At 47.2% G+C, this 22,393-nt stretch overlaps 1 protein-coding gene across 1 annotated transcript in view; it reads left to right on the plus strand.

Moving 5' to 3' along the window:
* The window catches only part of ESPN (espin), a 347,402-nt gene that overhangs the window by 161,151 nt on the left and 163,858 nt on the right, over window positions 1-22,393 (plus strand). Inside the window, 2 exon segments of the mRNA XM_077458332.1 lie at window positions 1,913-1,973; window positions 1,976-2,125. Coding sequence (XP_077314458.1) covers window positions 1,913-1,973; window positions 1,976-2,125 — 211 coding nt within the window.

Consider the following 22,393-nt stretch of genomic DNA (forward strand, 5'->3'; position numbering starts at 1 on the left):
TCTTATTTTAGCGATGTCCTTTGATAGGATTAAATGAACCGCCATTGTGCTCCATAAGATATGTGAAAACTGCCACCAAATAGAAAGCCGCTTACCAGAGGGTAAGCACAAAACGCGTTTGGCTATAACCTGGCTATAGCCTTTAATATCCAAAATAGATCCCTCCAGGAAACCTTCTCAGGGCGATCAGGGTGCTGGACTCGTTCAATATGTCATATGATCCGTGAGATCGTGGGGCATATATGAAAAGAGGGACCATAGCGCAATACTGCAATACACATACATTTTATTGTAAAAAAGTAAGTTATACTAACAAACATCAAAAATATAAAAAGCATTATAGGAAAACGCCGGCCGGCATTCTAGGAGCCCTTCCTCCTTTAAAAGAACGGCTCCCTCAGACGCGTTTCGTCATACACAGACATTGTCAAAGTTGTGTCAAATGTCTATTTTGGATATTAAAGGCCGCGGCTGGGTTATAGCCAAACGCTGTTTGTGCTTGCTAGGGCTGAAAAACAACTAATCGATTAATGGACAACGAATTGATTATGAAATTAATCGATTACTATTTTCATAATCGATTAATCGGCCAGTAACAAAATGGGGTTAAAGTTAATGAGTCTGATGATGTTTACCAGATTGGCCTTTAATAGTATATCTCTCCTCTAAGCCCTTGTACACACGGGTCGGACATTCTGACAACCAAACTGTTGGATTTTGTCCGACGGATTTTGTCCGAAACTGTTGCATACACACGGTCGGACAAAGTTGTTGGAAAATCCAATCTTTCAGAACGTGATGACGTTATTTCGTTACGACGGGACTACGTTCAGGCTAGTAGCCAATAGCTTTTGGTCTAGAAATTTGATCTGAGCATGCGTGGCACTTTGTCCATCGGAGTAGGCTACACATGATCGGAGTATGTCCGATCGGAGCATTTTGTCGGAAATTTTACCGGCAAGTTGGAAAAGTTGGTCCGTTGGAATAACAGTCCGATGCAGACCACACACAGTCTAGAACAGTGATGGAGAACCTTGGCACCCCAGATGTTTTGGAACTACATTTCCCATGATGCTTATGCACTCTGCAGTGTAGATGAGTATCCTGGGAATTGTAGTTCCAAAACATCTGGAGTGCCAAGGTTCGCCATCCACTGGTCTAGAATATCCGACAACACGGTCCAATCGGACACATTCCGTCGGAATCTCCGACCGTGTGTACAAGGGCTAAAACAATGTGTCATTTCCAATGTCTCATTTACATATATCATATCCCCCCCCCCCCCCCCCCCCCCAAAAAAAAATTCAAATAAAATTCTCCTCCCTATTCTCCCCCCCCCCCTTCAGAATAGAGAGAAAGCTACACTTTAAACAATCTCTGGTGGATAAAGCTCCCATTTTATCCATTTTTCCATATGTTTCTCCTTTCTATTTTGTACCGTATATCTCCATCTCCTTTATCCCATCACTTCTTTCTTCCATTCTGTCAAAGTTGGTTGTCTAGTCCAGTGATGGGGAACCTTGGCACTCCAGATGTTTTGGAACTACATTTCCCATGATGCTCATGCACTCTGCAGTGTAGTGGAGCATCATGGGAAATGTAGTTCCAAAACATCTGGGGTGCCAAGGTTCGCCATCACTGGTCTAAGAATTTAGTCATTTTGCCACATTTAATAAATGCGGTCTTATACTACTTTCAAGCTCATTTCATACATAACTATAGGGAACCAGATCACCCCAAAAATTGTCCAATTTGGTAATTTTGACAGTTTGGGAACACCGGTCCCCGGGACCTGAAAATGTCCACCCCAGATGTTCTCAGCGCCCCCTGCTGTGGACACGTTGCTGTGTTTTATGATGTTCCTTTTGTGTGTGGCCTCATTTCTTGTATTTTATTTTTTATCCTTTTGCAGAGCGTGGAACACCGCGTGCTCTCCAGGGATCCGTCGGCAGATATGGAGCTCAAGCAGCCGGATTCGGGATGTCCTCGCCGAACACCACCATGTCTACGCAGCCGGCCCACTTCGACATCGGATCGCCCACCAGTACACTTTCCAATTACGACTCCTGTAACTCCAGCCAGTCCAGCGTGGGAGACAAGAAGCAGATTCAGCATACGGGACCAAGTAAGTTCCGGATCTTCTGCGACTGAATTAAAGGGAAAAAATGTATTTTACTTAAAAATGCAGTTTTGCCTTTTGAGCCCTGAAAGACAATCGGAGGGCTTTAACCACTTCAGTACCGGGCACTCCCCCCCCCCCCCCCCCCCCCCCCTCCTGCCCAGGCCAATTTCAGCTTTCAGCGCTGTTACTTTTTAAATGAGAATTGCGCGGTCATGCTACGCTGTAAACAAACAAAATTTTTTTTCATTTTCTTCCCACAAACAGAGCTTTCTTTGGTAGTATTTGATCACCTCTGCGTGTTTTTTTTTTTTTTGCTAAACAAAAAAAAAAACCTACAATTTAAAAAAAATATATTTTTTTCTTTGTTTCTGTTAGAGAAAACTTACTTATTTACAACATTTTCTATCACTGAAAGGCAGTGATAAGGCAGCACTGATGAGGTGGCACTGATGGGCACTGATAGGCGGCACTGATGGGCAGCATTGATAGGCGGCACTGATGGGCATTGATATGCGGCACTCATAGGCAGCACTGATGGGCATTGATAGGCAGCACTGATAGGCAGCACTGATAGGCAGCATTGATAGGCAGCACTGATGGACATTGATAGGCGGACACTGATGGGCACTTGAAAGCTGCACTGATAAGCTGCATTGATGGGTACTTATGGGTGGCACTGATAGGCTGCATTGATGGGCACTGATAGATGGCACTGATAGGCATCGGTGGCACTGGCAGGCATTGCGGTTGGCACCAATTGGCATCATGTCTGGGCACTGATTGGCATCAATGTCTGGGGAGACGGGCTTCCCTGGTAGTCCAGGGTGGCATACCTGGTGGCCATCCATGATCAACATCCCTGGTGGTCCTGGGCAAGCATCCTGGGCTACACTGATAATTAATGCAGACCCCCCTGTCAAGAGAGCAGCCAGTCGTCTCTCCTCGTGTTAGATCGAGTGAGGAAAAGCCGATAAATGTCTTTTTCTGTTTACACTGTGATGAGCTGTGATTGGACACGGCTGATCACATGGTAAGGAGCCTCCGTCAGAGGCTCTTTACAGTGATCGGTGTTGTGGTGTGTCAGACTGACACGAAGCAACACCGATCACCGCTCACGCGCCGTCTGTTATTCTGAAAGGCGTCATATGACGTCCAGTCTGAAAAACTGATCCACCAACCAGCTGTCATTTGTTGTTTGTCGAAAGTTCAGAGAAATTTTGTGTGACCCGTGTGTGTGAGCGGAATCCCGTCGGAAAAACCATCCAAGATTTTTCCGACGGAAAATCCCTCTTGTGTACGGGGCATAAAAGTTAAAAAATGTTAGTCATATTATAATTTATTTAAAAACCAATCGTTCTACGTGCGTGAACTGCGTGGGGCGGCGGGCGAATGGGTTTCTATGAGGTCCTTCATCTTTTTTTACAAGCACGTGATTAGAGCCTGAGGCTCTAATTGGCTTGTTTTAGGTTGTCCTCGTGGTGCAGTGCTCTGCGCCCTGAACCCGCCCACTTGTGATTTTTACTGAATCAATATTCGGCATCGGATTCCGGCTTCTCACCCTGGCCAATCAGGACAGCAGGCTGAAGATTTGGAACCCGGAAAGAAGACGGGGTTAACACGGAAGCTGCCAGGTGTCAGGGGGAGCTGGAGGGCTCTGTTTGTATGGTGAGTGCCGAAATGGAGGGGTTTGTTTGCACCCCCCCCCCCCCCCCCCCCCAAAAGTTTTTAGCACCAGCTGCCACTGATTTTTAGTCAGCTAAATATGAATGATTGCATATTGTCCAATAGTGCACATTGTTGAATATTGTGCAATTTAGTATCTAACCAAAAGGTGGAGCTGTAGTCTCTTTACCTGAGCTTAAAAGAGTGAGACGCCTTTCACACTGGGTCGTTTTGCAGGCGCTATTGCGCTAAAAATAGCGCCTGCAAACCGCCCTGAAACAGCCGCTGCTGTCTCTCCAGTAAGAAAGCCCCGAGGGTGCGCTTAAAGCGGTGCGCTTGCAGGATGGGGGAAAAAAACTCCTGCAAGCAGCATCTTTGGAGCGGTGAAGGAGCGGTGTATACTCCGCTCCTTCACCACTCCTGCCCATTGAAATCAATGGGGCAGCGCAGCTACACCGGGTGGTTTTAACCCCTTTTCGGACACTAGTGGCCGAACAGCGCAGCTAAAATGACAGTAAAGTGGCGCTAAAAATATCGCCGTTTTATCGACGACGCCCCTCCCGCCCCAGGGTGAAAGGGGCCTTACTACTTCTTTGCATTCATAGTTCAAATAGCTCAAAGTTTCCATCAGAGGAAGCTTGGAGAAAAATGAAAGCTGCTGGTGTGCTGTGTCATTAGATAACCCTTCATGCTCTGGGAATTCTTGTAAATATATATATACACATATATATATATATATATATATATGTGTATGTATGTGTGTGTGTGTATGTGTATATATATATATATATTCTCCAAAACATTTGTATAAATCTTTTCTTCTCTCTTTTCATGTGACAACACTGAAGAAATGACACTTGTCTACAATGTAAAGTAGTGAGTGTACAGCTTGTATAACAGTGTAAATTTCCTGTCCCCTCAAAATAACTCAACACACAGCCATTAATGTCTAAACCGCTGGCAACAAAAGTCAGTACACCCCTAAGTGAAAATCTGGCCCCAAAGTGTCAATATTTTGTGTGGCCGCCATTATTTTCCAGCACTGCCTTCACCCTCTTGGGCATGGAAGTCACCAGAGCTTCACAGGTCACCACTGGAGTCCTCTTCCCCTCCCCCCATGATGACATCACAGAGCTGGTGGATGTTGGAGACCTTGCGCTCCTCCACCTTCTGTTTGAGGATGTCCCACAGATGATCAATAGGGTTTAGGTCTGGAGACATGCTTGGCCAGTCCATCACCTTTACCCTCAGCTTCTTTAGCAAGGCAGTGATGGTGTTGGAGGTGTGTTTGGGGTGGTTATCATGTGGAATACTGCCCTGCGGTCCAGTCTCTGAAGGGAGGGGATCATGCTCTGCTTCAGTATGTCACAGTACATGTTGGCATTCATGGTCCCCTGAAGGAAAAAATCAGTAGAAAATCTGATAGTGTGTATGGGACTTTCCAATTATCGGGATAGAATTTGGGTTTTAACATTTACTAGGTTAAAGGTGCATGTATGAGCTCACATACCTGTGCAGTAGGTGGATTTTTGGCGTTTAGTAACGTCGCTGTGCAGTCTTATTCCTCTAGCTGCAATATTAGACTAAAGGAAGTTTAGCAATAAACTATGGCAGATGCGAAACGTAACAATTGCATCTTTTACATGTTATGACCCTGCTATACAAATCCGCAATGTATTTATGTGAACCGGTTCTGATGAGCTGTATATATATATAATTTGAATTTATTTTATTTGATGAGTAGAGTGGCCGTGAGATGTCAGTATAAGAGCCACACGCCTGTCTGGGGAAGGGGGGTGTATAAGGTCACAAGGGAACAATTTTTATAGTCATTTCTCTACAATAATATACATACCGCCTTATGCTGGACATTTACAGGACGGAACATCCTCCATCCAGACCTGCTCCGCCCCCCAGATCCCAGCCTGTCGCTACAACTATGCTTACAGTGGGAAGGAGAACTCTGATGGGGGCAGTGATGTAGAGGAGGGGGCTCTGATGGGGACTCAGATGTAGGGGGGACTTTGATGTAAGAGAGACTCTGATAGGAAGGTAAGGTGGGGGTCTGATGGGGACCCTGATGTAAGGGGGACCTTGATGTAAGGGGGACAATGATGTATAGGGGGGACTCTGATGGGGATCCTGATTTAAGGGGGACGCTGATAGGGACCTTGATGTAGGGGGGACAGTGATGTATAGGGGGACTCCAATGAGGACCCTGATGTAAGGGGGGGCCTTGATTTAAGGGGGACAGTGATGTATAGGGGGACTCAATGAGGACCCTGATGGGGCCCTGATGTATGAGGGACTTTGAGGTAGACCCTGGTGGAAGGGGGGACCCTGATGTAAGGGGGGCTCTGAGGAAGCCCTGATATAAGGAGGGACTGTAAGGGGACTCTGATGGGACAATGATATAAGGGGGGACTGTGATGGGGACCTTGATGTAAGGGGGGGCATGATGTAAGGGGAGACTTTAATGGGGCTCTGATGTAAGGGGAGACTCTAATGGGGGCCCTGATGTAAGGGGAGACTCTAATGGGGGCCCTGATGTAAGGGGAGACTCTAATGGGGGCCCTGATGTAAGGGGAGACTCTAATGGGGGCCCTGATGTAAGGGGAGACTCTAATGGGGGCCCTGATGTAAGGGGAGACGCTAATGGGGGACCTGATGTAAGGGGAGACGCTAATGGGGGCCCTGATGTAAGGGGAGACGCTAATGGGGGCCCTGATGTAAGGAGAGACTCTAATGGGGGCCCTGATGTAAGAAAAGAAACTCTAATGGGGGCCCCCAATGTAAGGGGAGACTCTGATGGGGACCCTGATATAAGGGGAGACTGATAAGAATCCTGATGTAGGGGATGCTGATGTACCAGAGACTCTGATATGAATGTAAGAGGGACTCTGCTAGGGGATACTGACATAAGGGGGGCTCTGAGGGAGATGCTGATGTATGGGGGGGCCCCTGATGGAAATCCACATGTAGGGGGATGCTGACGTACCAGAGATCCTGATAGGAATGTAAGGTAATGGGGCCTTGATATAAAGAGGGACTCTAATAGGGACCTTTATGTAAGTGGGACTTTGATGGGAGCCTGATGTAAGGGGGGCTGTGATGTATAGGGGGACTCTGATGGGGATCCCGATATAAGGGAAGATTCTGATGGGGATCCCGATGTAAGGGAAGATTCTGATGGGGCCCTGACATAAGGTGGACTCTGATGGGGACCCTGGTGGAATGGGGGAACCTGATGTAAGGGGGGACTGTAAGAGGGACTCTGATGGGGCAATGATGTAAGGGGGGACTGTGATGGAGATTTTGATGTAAGGGGAGACTCTGATGGGAATCCATATGTAGGGGGATGCTGATGTAACAGACTCTGATAGGGATGTAAGGGGGACTCTATTTGTGTAAAAAAAAAAAAAGTGTGACGGCACTGAAAGCTGAAAATTGGCCTGGGCAGGAAGGGGGGGGGGGGGGGGGGGAGTGCTCAGTAATGAAGTAGTTAGAAAGAAGCCAGTCAAGCAGCATTTTCAGGAGGAGATCAGCAATGACAGACAGAAGCTGGGTGATCTGGACAGACGGGTTCTCTTTGTGGACAGCAGTGTGGTGTATCCGGGTCACAATGATTCAGTGTACGGCGGTGGAGAGTTTGGCAGCGGCGGGTCGCAGCGCGTGTCCGTACGCTATGAAAAGACCCCATTCTTCTCATTCTCATTATTCCGGACTGAGGCACAAATAGCTTCAAAGCCAACCTGCAGGAAACCCCCCTGAGGGGGAGGGGGGCAGCTGAACTACTCCGGGGTTTATTTAAATCGAGGTTAATATGGCTGTGAATTCAAATCTCATACAAAGTGACGGTTATACTAAGAGAATCTTAAAGTTTCCATCATGTCTCCCCTTTCCCTTCTCTCCTCCGGGCTGTACATATTCTGTTCCGGAAGTCGCTCTCAATATGTTTTATCCCGCAAACCTTTCACCATTTTCGTTACCCGTCTCTGGACTCGTTCTATCTTATCAATATCTTCCAGTGAGTGAGATCTCCAGAACTACACATAGTATTCTCAATTAGGTCTTACTAAAGATCTATATAGAGGAATCAGGACCTCCTTCCCCCTGCCGGTGATCCCTCTAGTGATATAAAGATCTATATAGAGGAATCAGGACCTCCTTCCTCCTGCCGGTGATCCCTCTAGTGATATAAAGATCTATATAGAGGAATCAGGACCTCCTTCCTCCTGCCGGTGACCCCTCTAGTGATATAAAGATCTATATAGAGGAATCAGGACCTCCTTCCTCCTGCTGGTGACCCCTCTAGTGATATAAAGATCTATATAGAGGAATCAGGACCTCCTTCCTCCTGCTGGTTATTTTACAGAAATATTGAACTGCAGTCTCTACTGCTTTGACCAATGCCAAATCATGTTCCATGTTACTGACACCTCCGGGGATATCAACCCTGGAGGTGTTGATATGAGCTATGACTAAGCACTACATTGAAGTGTGAAACGCGTTAGCTCCTGTCTGTTTCTGCTGTGACTTGTATTTTTGTTTACGAGAATTTTTGAATAAAAGGCAAAAAAACATTTTTTTAGTGTGGCTGTCCAGATCTTCTTCCTGTTTTTGATTGCTGTATGCATTGCCGGCACCTGGGCTTCCAAGCTGGATGAGAAGGTTTCCCACTGTCGCTTGACCTACCTGGAGTGGTGATATCTCTCTGTACAGGGATATCAACCCTACCACACACCTTTGTGTCATCAGCAAAAAGACAAACCTTGCCCAACAAACTTTTAGTTATGTCACTTACATAGAGATTAAATAGAACAGGACCCAGTACAGAGCCTTGTGGTGCACCACTAGTGACTGGTCTCTGTTCTGAGCCCACCCACTTGTGACAATAGCGAATCAACATTCACTATTGTCTTCCTGCTTCTCCTCCTGGCCAATCGGGACAGGAAGCGGATCCTGAGACCTGATTGGCCGCGAGGAGAAGCGACCGGATAGGCCGGGAGGAGAAGTGCTGTGCCCCCGAACCCACCCTTTTTGAAGCCAGTTAGAGCATTCAGCTCTAATCATGGGATTCGCAAAACAAAACCCAGTTGAACTCTCTTAGAACATAGAAGGCCCTGCATGGAGATGAGGGTCCGGCGTATAGAGATTAGGGGGGCGGCGACCCTGCACCCCTTATGGATGGGCCGCTGCTGACTGTGACTATAGTAACACTGTACTACCCTGGAGAAGTGATCAAGATATTTTCTTTTTTACACACTGTGATTTCTTATGACAGTGATAATCACGTAGTGATTATGTTATAACAAAAAAATTTTTCTTGAATGAAATACATTTATTAAGTGTGTCCTATTGTGATTGTGTTTGGCCACGGCTAATCACATGGTACAGATGGGCTGTGATTGGCCCTGTCTGTACCATGTGATTACTGTGACCAATTACAGAGACCAACACAATAATATACAATGAATGGTATTAATGAAAGCCCCTGGTCTCCTTGGTCTCAGTAGACCGTCCCTGGTCTCCTTGGTCTAAGTAGGCCATCCCTGGTCTCCTTGGTCTCAGTAGGCCGTCCCTGGTCTCCTTGGTCTCAGTAGGCCGTCCCTGGTCTCCTTGGTCTCAGTAGGCCGTCCCTGGTCTCCTTGGTCTCAGTAGACCGTCTCTGGTCTCCTTGGTCTCAGTAGACCGTCCCTGGTCTCCTTGGTCTCAGTAGACCGTCTCTGGTCTCCTTGGTCTCAGTAGACCGTCCCTGGTCTCCTTGGTCTCAGTAGACCGTCCCTGGTCTCCTTGGTCTCAGTAGACCGTCCCTGGTCTCCTTGGTCTCAGTAGACCGTCCCTGGTCTCCTTGATCTCAGTAGACCGTCCCTAGTCTCCTTGGTCTCAGTAGACCGTCCCTGGTCTCCCTGGTCTCAGTAGACCGTCCCTGGTCTCCCTGGTCTCAGTCGACCGTCCCTGGTCTCCCTGGTCTCAGTCGACCGTCCCTGGTCTCCCTGGTCTCAGTCGACCGTCCCTGGTCTCAGTCGACCGTCCCTGGTCTCAGTAGACCGTCCCTGGTCTCCCTCGTCTCAGTAGACCGTCCCTGGTCTCCCTGGTCTCAGTAGACCGTCCCTGGTCTCCTTGGTCTCAGTAGATCGTCCCTGGTCTCCTTGGTCTCAGTAGATCGTCCCTGGTCTCCTTGGTCTCAGTCGACCGTCCCTGGTCTCCCTGGTCTCAGTCGACCGTCCCTGGTCTCAGTCGACCGTCCCTGGTCTCCCTGGTCTCAGTAGACCGTCCCTGGTCTTAGTAGAACAGGAGAACATCCAAGAAGCGATGTAGCTGAGCTGTCACTGAAAATGAAAGTAGCTGTTGGTGGTATCTTAGCACTGGCAATGACCTGTGAACCACACAACTGATATGGCGGTGACACTATATATAACTTTATGACTCTATATTATTCTAGTCATCCCGTAACATGATGACTTGATGATGTCACTGGAAAGGCAGCAAGTGTCTCTTATATATCTGAGTCAGGAACTTGGATTGTTTGCAATGTATCAACCAAACCAAACCTGCCTCAAATACTGACCACTGGAGCTCAACAATCAAAATCTGGCAGCTGAGAATTGGTGCATCTCACAGGGTGGTCCTCAGGTTTAAAATAACCAGTTCAACTACAGAAGGTTTTCTCCTCTTCATGATCAGGCCATTTTTTTTGCTATTCAGCATTGCACTACTTTAGCTGATAATTGCATGGTCATGCAACACTGTTGGTGGTATTTGACCACCACTGGGTTTTGTATTTTTTCTTATATAAACGTAAAAAGACTGAAAATTTTGAAAAAAAAAACAATATTTGTAACTGCTGGCATCAAAAGTCAGTACACCCCTAAGTGAAAATGTCCAAATTGGGCCCAAAGTGTCAATATTTTTTGTGGCCGCCATTATTTTCCAGCACTGCCTTCACCCTCTTGGGCATGGAGGTCACCAGAGCTTCACAGGTCACCACTGGAGTCCTCTTCCCCTCCCCCATGGTGACATCACGGAGCTGGTGGATGTTGGAGACCTTCCCCTCCTCCACCTTCCGTTTGAGGATGTCCCACAGATGATCAATAGGGTTTAGGTCTGGAAACATGCTTCGCCAGTCCATCACCTTTACCCTCAGCTTCTTTAGCAAGGCAGTGGTCATCTTGGAGGTGTGTTTAGGGTGGTTATCATGTTGGAATACTGCCCTGTGGTCCTGTCTCTGAAGGGAGGGGATCCTGCTCTGCTTCAGTATGTCACAGTACATGTTGGCATTCATGGTCCCCTCAATGATCTGTAGCCCCCCAGTGCCGGCAGCACTCATGCAGCCCCAGACCATGACACCCCCACCACCATGCCTGACTGTAGACAAGACACACTTGTCTTTGTCCTCCTCACCTGGTTGCCCCCACACACGCTTGTCACCATCTGACACCAAATACGTTTATCTTGGTCTCATCAGACCACAGGACATGGTTCCAGTAATCCATCTCCTTAGTCTGCTTGTCTTCAGCAAACTGTTTGTGGTCTTTCTTGTGCATCATCTTTAGAAGAGGCTTCCTTCTGGGATGACAGCCATGCAGACCAATTTGATGCAGAGTGCGGCGTATGGTCTGATCACTGACAGGCTGACCCCCCCACCCCTACAACCTCTGCAGCAATGCTGGCAGCACTCATACATCTATTTCCCAAAGACAACCTCTGGATATGACGCTGAGCACGTGACCTCAACTTCTTTGGTGGACCATGGCGAGGCCTGTTCTGAGGGGAACCTGTCCTGTTATACCGCTGTATGGTCTTGGCCACCGTGCTGCAGATCAGTTTCAGGGTCTTGGCAATCTTCTTATAGCCTAGGCCATCTTTATGTAGAGCAACAATTATTTTTTTCAGATCCTCAGAGAGTTCTTTGCCATGAGGTTCCATATTGAACTTCCAGTGACCAGTATGAGAGAGTGAGAGTGATAACACCAAATTTAACACACCTGCTCCCCATTCACACCTGAGACCTTGTAACACTAATGAGTCACATGACACCAGGGGAGGGAAAATGGCTAATTGGGCCCAATTTGGACATTTTCACTTAGGGGTGTACTGACTTTTGTTGCCAGCGGTTTAGACATTAATGGCTGTGTGTTGAGTTATTTTGAGGGGACAGGAAATTTACACTGTTATACAAGCTGTACACTCACTACTTTACATTGTAGACAAGTGTCATTTCTTCAGTGTTGTCACATGAAAAGGGAGAAGAAAAGATTTACACACATGTGAGGGGTGTACTTACTTTTGTGAGATACTGTATTTCAATGAAGGATTTTAGGCCCAAAATTTCAGCTTTCAATGATTTGCAACACTCGATTTCACAGCCCATGTATGAAAAAAAAAAAAAAAAAAATATATATATATATATATATATATATATATATATATATATATATTTTTTTTTTTATATATATACATATAATATATTAGTTATGATGGAGATCAACAACTTATTTTGGGACTGCGATAGTGCGGCGGGAAATCTGACACTAACTGACACTGTGAGGGAATTGACTAACTGCAACTGACATCACCAGTGACACTAATACAGTGATCAGTGATAATACTATACACTGTCACTGTACTAATGACACTAGTTGGGAAGGGGTTAACATTTAGGGGTGATCAAGGGGTTAACTGTGTGCCTAACAATGTGTATACTGTGTGATACTTTTACTAAGCGATGTTCCTGCTTTGCAGGGAAAAAAATAGCTAAATCACGGCTGTCTGTAGAGAGCTCTGTGTTGTTTATCTGCACAGGGTTCTCTTCTGTCATTCGCGCAGCTGATCAGCAGTTCCTGCCCATTAATCATTGGCCGGGACCTGCTGATCAGCTTATGCTGCAGCAAATGACGGCACACCCGGGGCGGAGTGGGGGCCCCCTACACGGAAATACCAAATCTCATACATGTAAGTGATTTGGCGCAGTGGTGCCACCCAGGGGTCAAGTCCTGGGAAAAAAAGTGTGGGAACTCCCACCCAAGATCCATTCCCCCACCAAAAAAAAAAAAAAAAAGGTACGCTCATATGCATATATACTTCACAGAAAATACAGTACAACATTTATTGTAAAGTGCCAGTTTACAAAAACAAAATAACGTGTCAAACAAAACAATAAACACAATGGGTGATGATCTTTCCCTCGCAGGGAATTTCTACCACAAATACACCCTGTTCCAAATTCTGTTACACAGCCCATTAGAAAATATCCCACAAACAGGAATAAGTATTGGCAGAGTATTGAAGAGTATTGAAGAGTATTGGCAGGGTATTGCAGAGTATTGGCAGGGTATGTATTGAAGAGTATTGGCAGAGTATTGCAGAGCATCGGCAGGGTATGTATTGGCAGGGTATTGCAGAGTATTGATAGGGTATTGCAGAGTATTGGCAGGGTATTGCAGAGTATTGATAGGGTATGTATTGTAGAGTATTGATAGGGTATTGCAGAGTATTGGCAGGGTATTGCAGAGTATTGGCACAGTATTGCAGAGTATTGATAGGTTATTGCAGAGTATTGGCAGAGTATTGCAGAGTATTGGCAGAGTATTGTAGAGTATTGGCAGGGTATGTATTGGCAGGGTATTGCAGAGTATTGGCAGGGTATGTATTGCAGAGTATTGATAGGGTATTGCAGAGTATTGATAGGGTATTGCAGAGTATTGGCAGGGTATTGCAGAGTATTGGCAGGGTATTGCAGAGTATTGGCAGGGTATGTATTGCAGAGTATTGGCAGGGTATTGCAGAGTATTGATAGGGTATTTATTGCAGAGTATTGGCAGGGTATTTATTGCAGAGTATTGGCAGGGTATTGCAGAGTATTGGCAGGGTATTGCAGAGTATTGGCAGGGTATGTATTGCAGAGTATTGGCAGGGTATGTATTGCAGAGTATTGGCAGGGTATGTATTGCAGAGTATTGGCAGGGTATGTATTGCAGAGTATTGGCAGGGTATGTATTGCAGAGTATTGGCAGGGTATTGCAGAGTATTGGCGGGGTATCTATTGCAGAGTATTGCAGAGTATTGGCAGGATATTGAAGAGTATTGGCAGGATATTGAAGAGTATTGGCAGGATATTGAAGAGTATTGGCAGGATATTGAAGAGTATTGGCAGGATATTGAAGAGTATTGGCAGGATATTGAAGAGTATTGGCAGGATATTGAAGAGTATTGGCAGGATATTGAAGAGTATTGGCAGGATATTGAAGAGTATTGGAAGAATATTGAAGAGTATTGGAAGAATATTGAAGAGTATTGGAAGAATATTGAAGAGTATTGGAAGAATATTGAAGAGTATTGATAGGGTATTGCAGGGTGTGTATTGCAGAGTATTGGCAGGGTATTGCAGAGTATTGGCAGGGTATTGCAGAGTATTGGCAGGGTATGTATTGCAGAGTATTGGCAGAGTATTGCAGAGTATTGACAGGGTATTGCAGAGTATTGGCAGGGTATTTATTGGCAGAGTATTGGCAGGGTATTGCAGAGTATTGGCAGGGTATTGCAGAGTATTGGCAGGGTATTGCAGAGTATTGGCAGGGTATTGGCAGAGTATTGGCAGGGTATTGCAGAGTATTGGCAGGGTATTGCAGAGTATTGGCAGGGTATTGCAGAGTATTGGCAGGGTATTGCAGAGTATTGGCAGGGTATTGGCGGGGTAGTGCAGAGTATTGGCGGGGTAGTGCAGAGTATTGGCGGGGTAGTGCAGAGTATTGATACTGATAGGGTATTGCAGAGTATGGATGAGTATTGGCAATTTGGCAGGGTATTGCAGAATGCAACTTACTTACACACTAGTGACTGACCTCCTGGTATTTATTCTCTTCCCTTCTGTTCTGGGGGGAGAAGAAGTAAACTTGAAAAGTGCAGCGGCTGTGGCAACAGGAGGCACTGGGTAGAGGGGAGCGGGAGGACAGTCCGGCGCGCAGCGTGTGTCACACTGACTGACGGTCTCGCGCCAGTGCGTGCCCACGTGCACGGCCGAAGTCATGTGACCAGTTGCTAGATGCGGAGCGGCCCTTGCCTAGCAACCAGTCACTCGGCGGCTGAGGAGCGGCGCGGACTACGCGCTGCATAGCCTCAGTCCGGCTCAGACAGCTAGTGGGAACGGCGTTCCCGCTGTGGAAATAGTACGGGAACGCCGTTCCCATGCATTCCCGCAGCACTCGAGCCCTGGTGCCACCCTGCCGCAGTATAAGTGCAGTAGGTGATCCTGAACTGGTTAAAGCAGAGTTCCAGGGAGGGCAATTTTTAAGTACACATAGACCAGCCTGGACCCCACCTCTCCACCTGGTCCAATCAGAGAATGCTTCACATTCATTTAGAGCAAGCAACGTGTTCCCTGAATGGTGCCCATCCTGAGCGAGCGCCACTTCTCTTCACCAAGCAGCAGGGCAGCCTCTTGCCATGGTGTACTATCAGTGCGTTCTTCAGTGATTTCCAGCATCCGCGGGGAATCCACAGGTACTGTATGGTTACACTTCTCCAGTTTGGCACAATATAGGTATACATATCTCATACCCAATGACCAATGGGTAAACGGAGCAAAACGCATTGGGAGCTTCCAGCCTTGGGTAAAAAAAAGTATTGGAAAGGTTTTTTTCTCTTCCAGCATGATTGTGCTCAAAGCCAGCTCCATAAAGACATGGCTTGACCAGTTTGGTGTGGAGGAACTTGAGTGTCCTGCACAGAGCCCTGACCTCAACCCTACTGAACACCTTTGGGATAAATAAGCCAGATCTTCTAATCCAACATCGGTACCTGACCTTGCAAATTGGCACAAATTCCCACAGACACCCTCCAGAATCTTGTGTAAAGCCTTTCCAGAAGAGTGGAGGATGTTCTAACTGCAAAAGGGGGGAAATGTCCATGGTTGTGGAATGGGATGCCCAACAAGCTCATATAGGTGTGATGGTTCAGTGTTCATTAACTATTCAGCTATCATCTATATTGATTGTGTTTACTGCATGTGCTAGGGTGGTCATACAGAGAGAGTGATGTCACCAGCACACCAAGACCTCCAAAATGGGTCAAATCAATGATCAGATCAATGATCATCTGTTACTGCAGATAGCAACGTTTCTGAGCCACACAGGTCCCCTTCATCAGGCATTATTATTATTGTACAGGTTTTATATAGCGCCTACAGTTTGCGCAGTGCTTTACAACATGAGGGCAGACATTACAGTTACATTACAATTTGGTACAAGAGGAATCAGAGGGCCCTGCTCCTTAGAGCTTACAATCTAAAAAGGAAGGGGCAATTGATACAAAAGGTATTAGCTGTGGGGGGATGAGCTGATGGAGGAAGTAAAACAGTGTTAGTTAGAAGCAGAATAGGCTTCTTTGAAGAGAAGGGTTTTCAGGGATCATCTAAAGATGGATAGATTAGGGGCCAGTCGGACAGATTGGGGTAGGGAGTTCCAAAGGATGGGAGAAGCTCTGGAGAAATCCTGGAGGTGAGCGTGGGAGGAGGTGACAAGGGAGCTAGAGAGCAGGAGGTCTTGGAATGACGGAAGAGGGCCGCTTGCTTGGTATTTTGGGACTAGCTTAGTGATGTAGCTGGGGGCAGAGTTATGGGTGGCTTTGGAAATTATCGTTAGTACTTTTTACGTTGGGTGGATGGAAGCCAGTGAAGGGATTGGCAGAGAGGGGTGGAGGACACTGTATGGTTGGTAAGGTGGATGAGTCTTGCAGCGGCATTCATTATGGACTGGAGGGGGGAGGAGTCTATGTAAAGGTAATCCAATGAGGAGGGAGTTGCAGTAGTCGAGGTGAGAGATGACTAGCGAGCGAATTAGAAGCTTGGTGGTGTCATTAGTTAAAAAGGGGCGTATTCTGGAGATGTTGCGGCGGGTAAGGCAGCATGATTTGGACAGGGCTTGTATGTGGGCCTGAAAGGACCGTTCAGAGTCTAAGGTTACCCCTAGCACCCTGGCATGTGGGGACGGACTGATAGATGTGCCATTGATCTTGACAGAGAAGTCAGGCGAAGGGGCACGTGAGGGAAGGGGCACGTGGAGGAAGGGGCACGTGGGGGAAGGGGCACGTGGGGGAGGAAATATTAAGAGTTGAGTTTGAGGAAGTGGTGTGACATCCAGGCTGATATGTCTGTTAGTAGATCAGTGATGTGTGAGGAGATTGATGGGGTGAGCTGAGGGGCAGAGAGATAGATTTGGGTGTCATCGGCATATAAATGGTAGTGGAAGCCATGGGAGGCCATCAGCTGACCCAGGGAGGATGTGTAGATGGAGAACAGTAGAGGTCCAAGGACAGAACCTTGGGGGACCCCAACGGAAAGGGGAGTTGGCGAGGAGGAGGTGGAGTTGGGACACTGAAGGTGCGATGAGAGCGGTAAGATTCAAACCAACGGAGAGCGCAGCCATGGAGACCAAGCAAATTGAGTTTTTTGAGGAGGAGGGGGTGGTCAATTATATCCAAGGCAGCAGAAAGGTCCAAGAGTAAGCCCTTGTACACGCGGTCGGAGATTCCGACGGAATGTGTCCGATCGGACCGTTTTGTCGGATATTCCGACTGTGTGTGGTCTCCATCGGACTGTTTCCGTCGGAATATCCGTCGGATCAAATTTTCCAACTTGCTGGAAATATTTTCCGACAAAATACTCCAATCGGACATACTCCGATCATGTGTAGAGAATTCCGATCGGACAAAGTGCCACGCATGCTCAAAATCCATCGGACAAAATCCGTCGGATTTGGTTGTCGGAATCTCCGACCGTGTGTACAAGGGCTTAGAGTATGGAATAATGACCGTTGGTTTTGGCCGTTAGCAAGCCGTTTGTGAGTTTTAGAAAAGCGGTTTCTGTGGAGTGTTGAGGGCAAAATCCAGACTGAACGGGATCAAGAAGGTTATTCTCAATGAGGTGGTCGCTCACTCGGTTGTAGACTAAACGTTCAAGGAGTTTGGAGGCAAAAGGTGAGTAAAGAGATGGGTCTTAGGTTGTTAAGATTGGTGGGGTCCAGTGAGGCCTTTTTTGGTATGGGAGTGACTAGTGCATGTTTTAGAGGGTTGGGGGAGATGCCAGTAGAGAGGGAGAGGTTGAAGATGTGAGTTAAGGAGTGTAGGATTGAGTCAGATGGTGACCGTAGTATTTGAGAAGGAACAGGGTCCAGGGGGCAGGAGGTTAGGTGGGCATTAGAAAAAAGTTTAGTGACTTCCTCTATAGTAGCTGGGTTAAAAGGCATGTGACAGGGTGGTCATACATATGACACATTGATTGCACAAGCTCTGTACAATGTCCTTTTAGCCCTTGTACACACGGTCGGAGATTCCGTCGGAATGCGTCTTATCGGACCATTTTGTCGGATATTCCGACTGTGTGTGGTCTCCATCGGACTGTTTCCATCGGAATATCCGACGGACCAACTTTTCCATCTTGCCGGTAAAATATTCAGACAAAATGCTCCGATTGGACATACTGCGATCATGTGTAGCCTACTCCGACGGACAAAGTGCCACGCATGCTCAGATCAAATTCCTAGACCTAAGCTATTGGCTACTAGCCTGAACGTAGTCCCATCGTAACGAAATAACGTCATCAACGTTATGTACAATCGGATTTTCTGACAACTGTGTCCGACCGTGTGTATGCAACAGTTTTGGCCAAAATCCGTCGGCCAAAATCTGTCGGATTTGGTTGTCAGAATGTCTGACCTGTGTGTACAAGGGCTTAGACTTACCAACAAGCATGTAATGTGTCCAAAGTATCTAACATCATAGACGCACGTACGATGTCCCCTTTGTCCCTTCTTACTTCTCTGGCCCCCTGTATTTCTATAGGTGAGCCATACTTTAATGCATGGCTATGGAATTATAGCCTTGGCTCTGCCCATTTGTAAATGACCGGTGACTACACTGATCTACCTCACACAGACTTCTGCCCACAGTGGTCTCAGACGTTCCCTCGCTGCCCTCCATAGGCCGTCAATAGAGGAAGCTGTAAAAGACTTCAGACGAGGAAACCCAGAGTGAGATCCCAAACAGAACTAATATTTCGTTGATGGGGATTGGGGAATCTCATTGCTTCCTACAGATGGCGGCTCTTTTTAGCGCCTTCGCTCTCCTCTCTGCCATGTAATCTGATATGAACCACAATGCGTGTTTTTTTTTTTTGTTCCGTAATTAATGATGGAACTTTATTGATAAAATGCTGAACTTCCACATTTTCTCTTTTTCCGTCCGCTCGGTGCTCACGTTACATCTCCATTGTACAACCAGAACCTGTTTTTACTTTCATCTTCCGACTGGGATTTCTTCCAGCACAAAGGGTTGTGTCTGACAGTGGGGCGGAAATGTTCAGTATTATTTCCCCAGGTGGTAGAACGCCATGGCCGGGCGTGCGAGGAGGAATGCGCCAAAAGCAGAACATATCAGGTCGAGATTGGAATTCAGATTTGGGGCTCATTCACGCCTGTGCCTATTATTGCCGGTTTGCAGACGGTGAGAAGGGGATGTTTTCGCAATCCTCACTTACCTGTTTCAACCCTCAAAAAGTTAACACGCTACTCGGCAACATTGCGCCCAGTTGCAGGGCGGTTGCAGCGTGATCCCGTTCACCTGAATAGTTCTTGTCCGGATAAAGTGTGGATCCTGAGGGGTAATTTGTATGAACAGATGGAAAAACAGCCTGACAGCAGTAAGTGTTTCAAACCAGTAAGATGGCTGCACTCCGATACGCGATGACATCATACACCGAAGCTCCACCCTACACGTTTTGTCATCAAAAGATGTCGTCTGCTATCTTTCAATTAGTGAATGTTCCAAATGTTGAATGCTTAAAGCTGTTGTAAACTGCCAGAATTTTTTTATTTTAAATGTGGCCCCTGCAGATTTAAGTCATAATGTACTTGTACTAGCACATTGACAGACTTACCTGGACACGGAGCCCTCCTGTGCAGCGCTGTCACGGCTCCCGGATACTTCCATCTTCACCCGATCTTCCTTCCAGGTTTGTGGACTCGGGCTGTATAAATGGCCGAAGCCACGATGACATCACTCCCATGCATGCGCCTGGTATGGTGCGGGTATGCCGTCCCTTCAGAGCGCATGTACCGGTGACGTCGCTGGCTGCTTCCCATGTGAATATCTCCTAAACAGTGCAAGGTTAGGAGATATTCAGTGTACCTATAGGCAAGCCTTCTTATAGGCTTACCTGTAGGTACAAGTTAAAAAGTTGACTATAAAGTGGAGTTCCACCATTTAAAAGTCAGCAGCTACAAAAAGTGTAGCTGCTGACTTTTAATAATCCTCCTCTCCCCCACCTCTCTGTGGCACCGATGTAGTCTCATATATTGCTCCCCATCGTAGAATACTCCGGAAGTGACATTGCGGGCAGAAATTTCGCACTGCGCATGCGCAATGCGTTCCAAGCACTTGCGCCATGCGTTTCAAAGGATTTGCGGCAATGCAGTTCAGTGAAACCATCAGATAATGTCACGGAAGTGACGTTAAACTTTAGACGGAGCGGAGAGCGGTGGAGAGAGAGCGGGTAACCGTGGCTCGGGGGAGGGCATTACGTACCCTATGTGGATTCGGGGAGGGAACTATTTGACGGTTTCAGTGAAAGCATGGCGCAAGTGTTTGGAACGCATTGCGCATTCGCAGTGCGAAATTCCTGGCCGCAACCTCACTTCCGGAGCATACTACGATGGGGAGCAAAATATGACACTACACCGGCACTGTAACTGTGGGCGCCCGGCTGTGGCTTCACAGCCGGGCACGCACTGCGCATGCACGAGCTGCACCATGCCCTGTGAATGGCCGGGCACACTTCTGGGACCTGTGACGTGTGACAAGATTGCGGGGGTGGGGGGGTGGGAGAGGTGATCTTCCTTCCGGCACCGCGGAGCCCTGGGAGGAGGTGGGGGCTGGGTGCCTCTAAAAAGAGGGTAAAATTTGGCATGTCGGGGGGTCATCTACACTTAAAGTTCAATTTTTGGGTGGAACTCCGCTTTAACTTCTACTTTAACCACTATCAAGACCGCAATGTGGTCTGAATTGCTTTATTGGCATTATGGCTGAAGATATCGGCCACAACCCTGGTATGGCTTTTACAGCCAGCGGCTGGCTTTCCCATGAAAGTGTTCTGAGTAGATCATGAGCCACTGGAACCCTTTCAGAAGGAACAGGAGGGGACATCCGTCCCCATCAACCCCTTCCCACCCCACCGCCTATGGAGTTTCCTTAGTCATTACGGGTGTGCGCAATTTTAAAGTGTGACATGTTGGGTATCTATTTACTTGGCGTAACATCATCTTTTATATTTCAGAAAAAAAAAAAAGGTATATATTGTGTTTTTTTTTTTTTCTTCATTAACCACCTCCCGTCCACGCTATAGCCGAAAGAAGGCTGCAGCGTGGATCTAATTTGCCGGGAGGCGCTTTGAATGGCCTGCGTGCCCCCTGCAGGGCACATGCGGCGCGCTTTGTGATCAGCAAGTCTATGAGATCCCGACCCCTTTACCATGTGATCAGCTGTCAGCCAATGACAGCTGATCATGTGATGTAAACAGAGCCGGGAATCGGCTGTTTTTTTTTTTCTCCTCACGCTGGTAGAAAAAAAAAAAAGCCGCTCACCGGCGGCTGTGAGACGGACATCAGTCCCGATCATGGAGAACCTCTGCAGAGGCTTCTGCCTCATCACCAGTGCTGCCCATCAGTGTCACCTAGCAGTGCCTATCAGTGACATTTATCAGTGCCACCTGTCCAGGATTCACCCGGACAGTTTGGGTTTGGAATCATGTGTCCGGGTTTGGGACTGTCTGTACTGGACTATGGCTAGGGTTACTGACTGCAGTTGTCTCAGCTGAGAGTGTCTGTTACACTCTTTCATACTGCCAAAAGCCAAAACTAATAACCCCCCCCCAAACACATGCAGAGGGCAGAGGAGAGAGTGCTCAATCTGCACCTCTTCTCCCACCTCTCTTTGTCTGCCCACACTCCAATCCCTCGGTGCTGGGCCTCAGAGAAGGAAAGTGGGGGCCAGAAATTTGAAGTCCAGCAGCCTCAGAATCATCTGGATGAGAGGTGTTAAACTGCCAAGGGGTGAGTGAGCTCACCATCCATCCATCCATCCATCCATCCCTCTGTGACTGAAGTGTCTCCCTTCTGTCTCTGAGTGAGTACACTAAGGCAAATCAGGGTTCTCAGAGCACCCCTTACATCAGAGTTTCACTTTACACCAGAGGCCACAGTGTTTCCCCTTACATCAGAGTCTTCTTCGTACATCAGAGTTCTCAGTGTTCCCCCTTAGATCAGTATTCCCAGAGCATCCCTTATGTTAGAGTCCCCAGAGTTCTCCCTTACATCAGAGTCTGCAGAGTCGCCCCTTACAGTGAAAGGGAACTCTGAGTTCAGATGTAAAAGGGGAACTCTGTGGACTCTGATGTAAAGGGGAACTCTTGTTATTAACTTCATATGATTAGAAATGTTATTTAGTAGCAAAATATATGTATAGTTTATACTATTAAAAAAAACAAATTGTTGTGCGCCACAAAAGTGTTTGGGTTTGACTTGAAGAAAAGGTGGCAACCTTAGTGCCACCCATGAGTGT

Source organism: Lithobates pipiens, unplaced genomic scaffold, assembly GCF_037356315.1.
Source record: "Lithobates pipiens isolate NorthernLeopardFrog02 unplaced genomic scaffold, aLitPip1_a1.2 Scaffold_27, whole genome shotgun sequence".
Classification (NCBI taxonomy): Eukaryota; Metazoa; Chordata; class Amphibia; order Anura; family Ranidae; genus Lithobates; species Lithobates pipiens.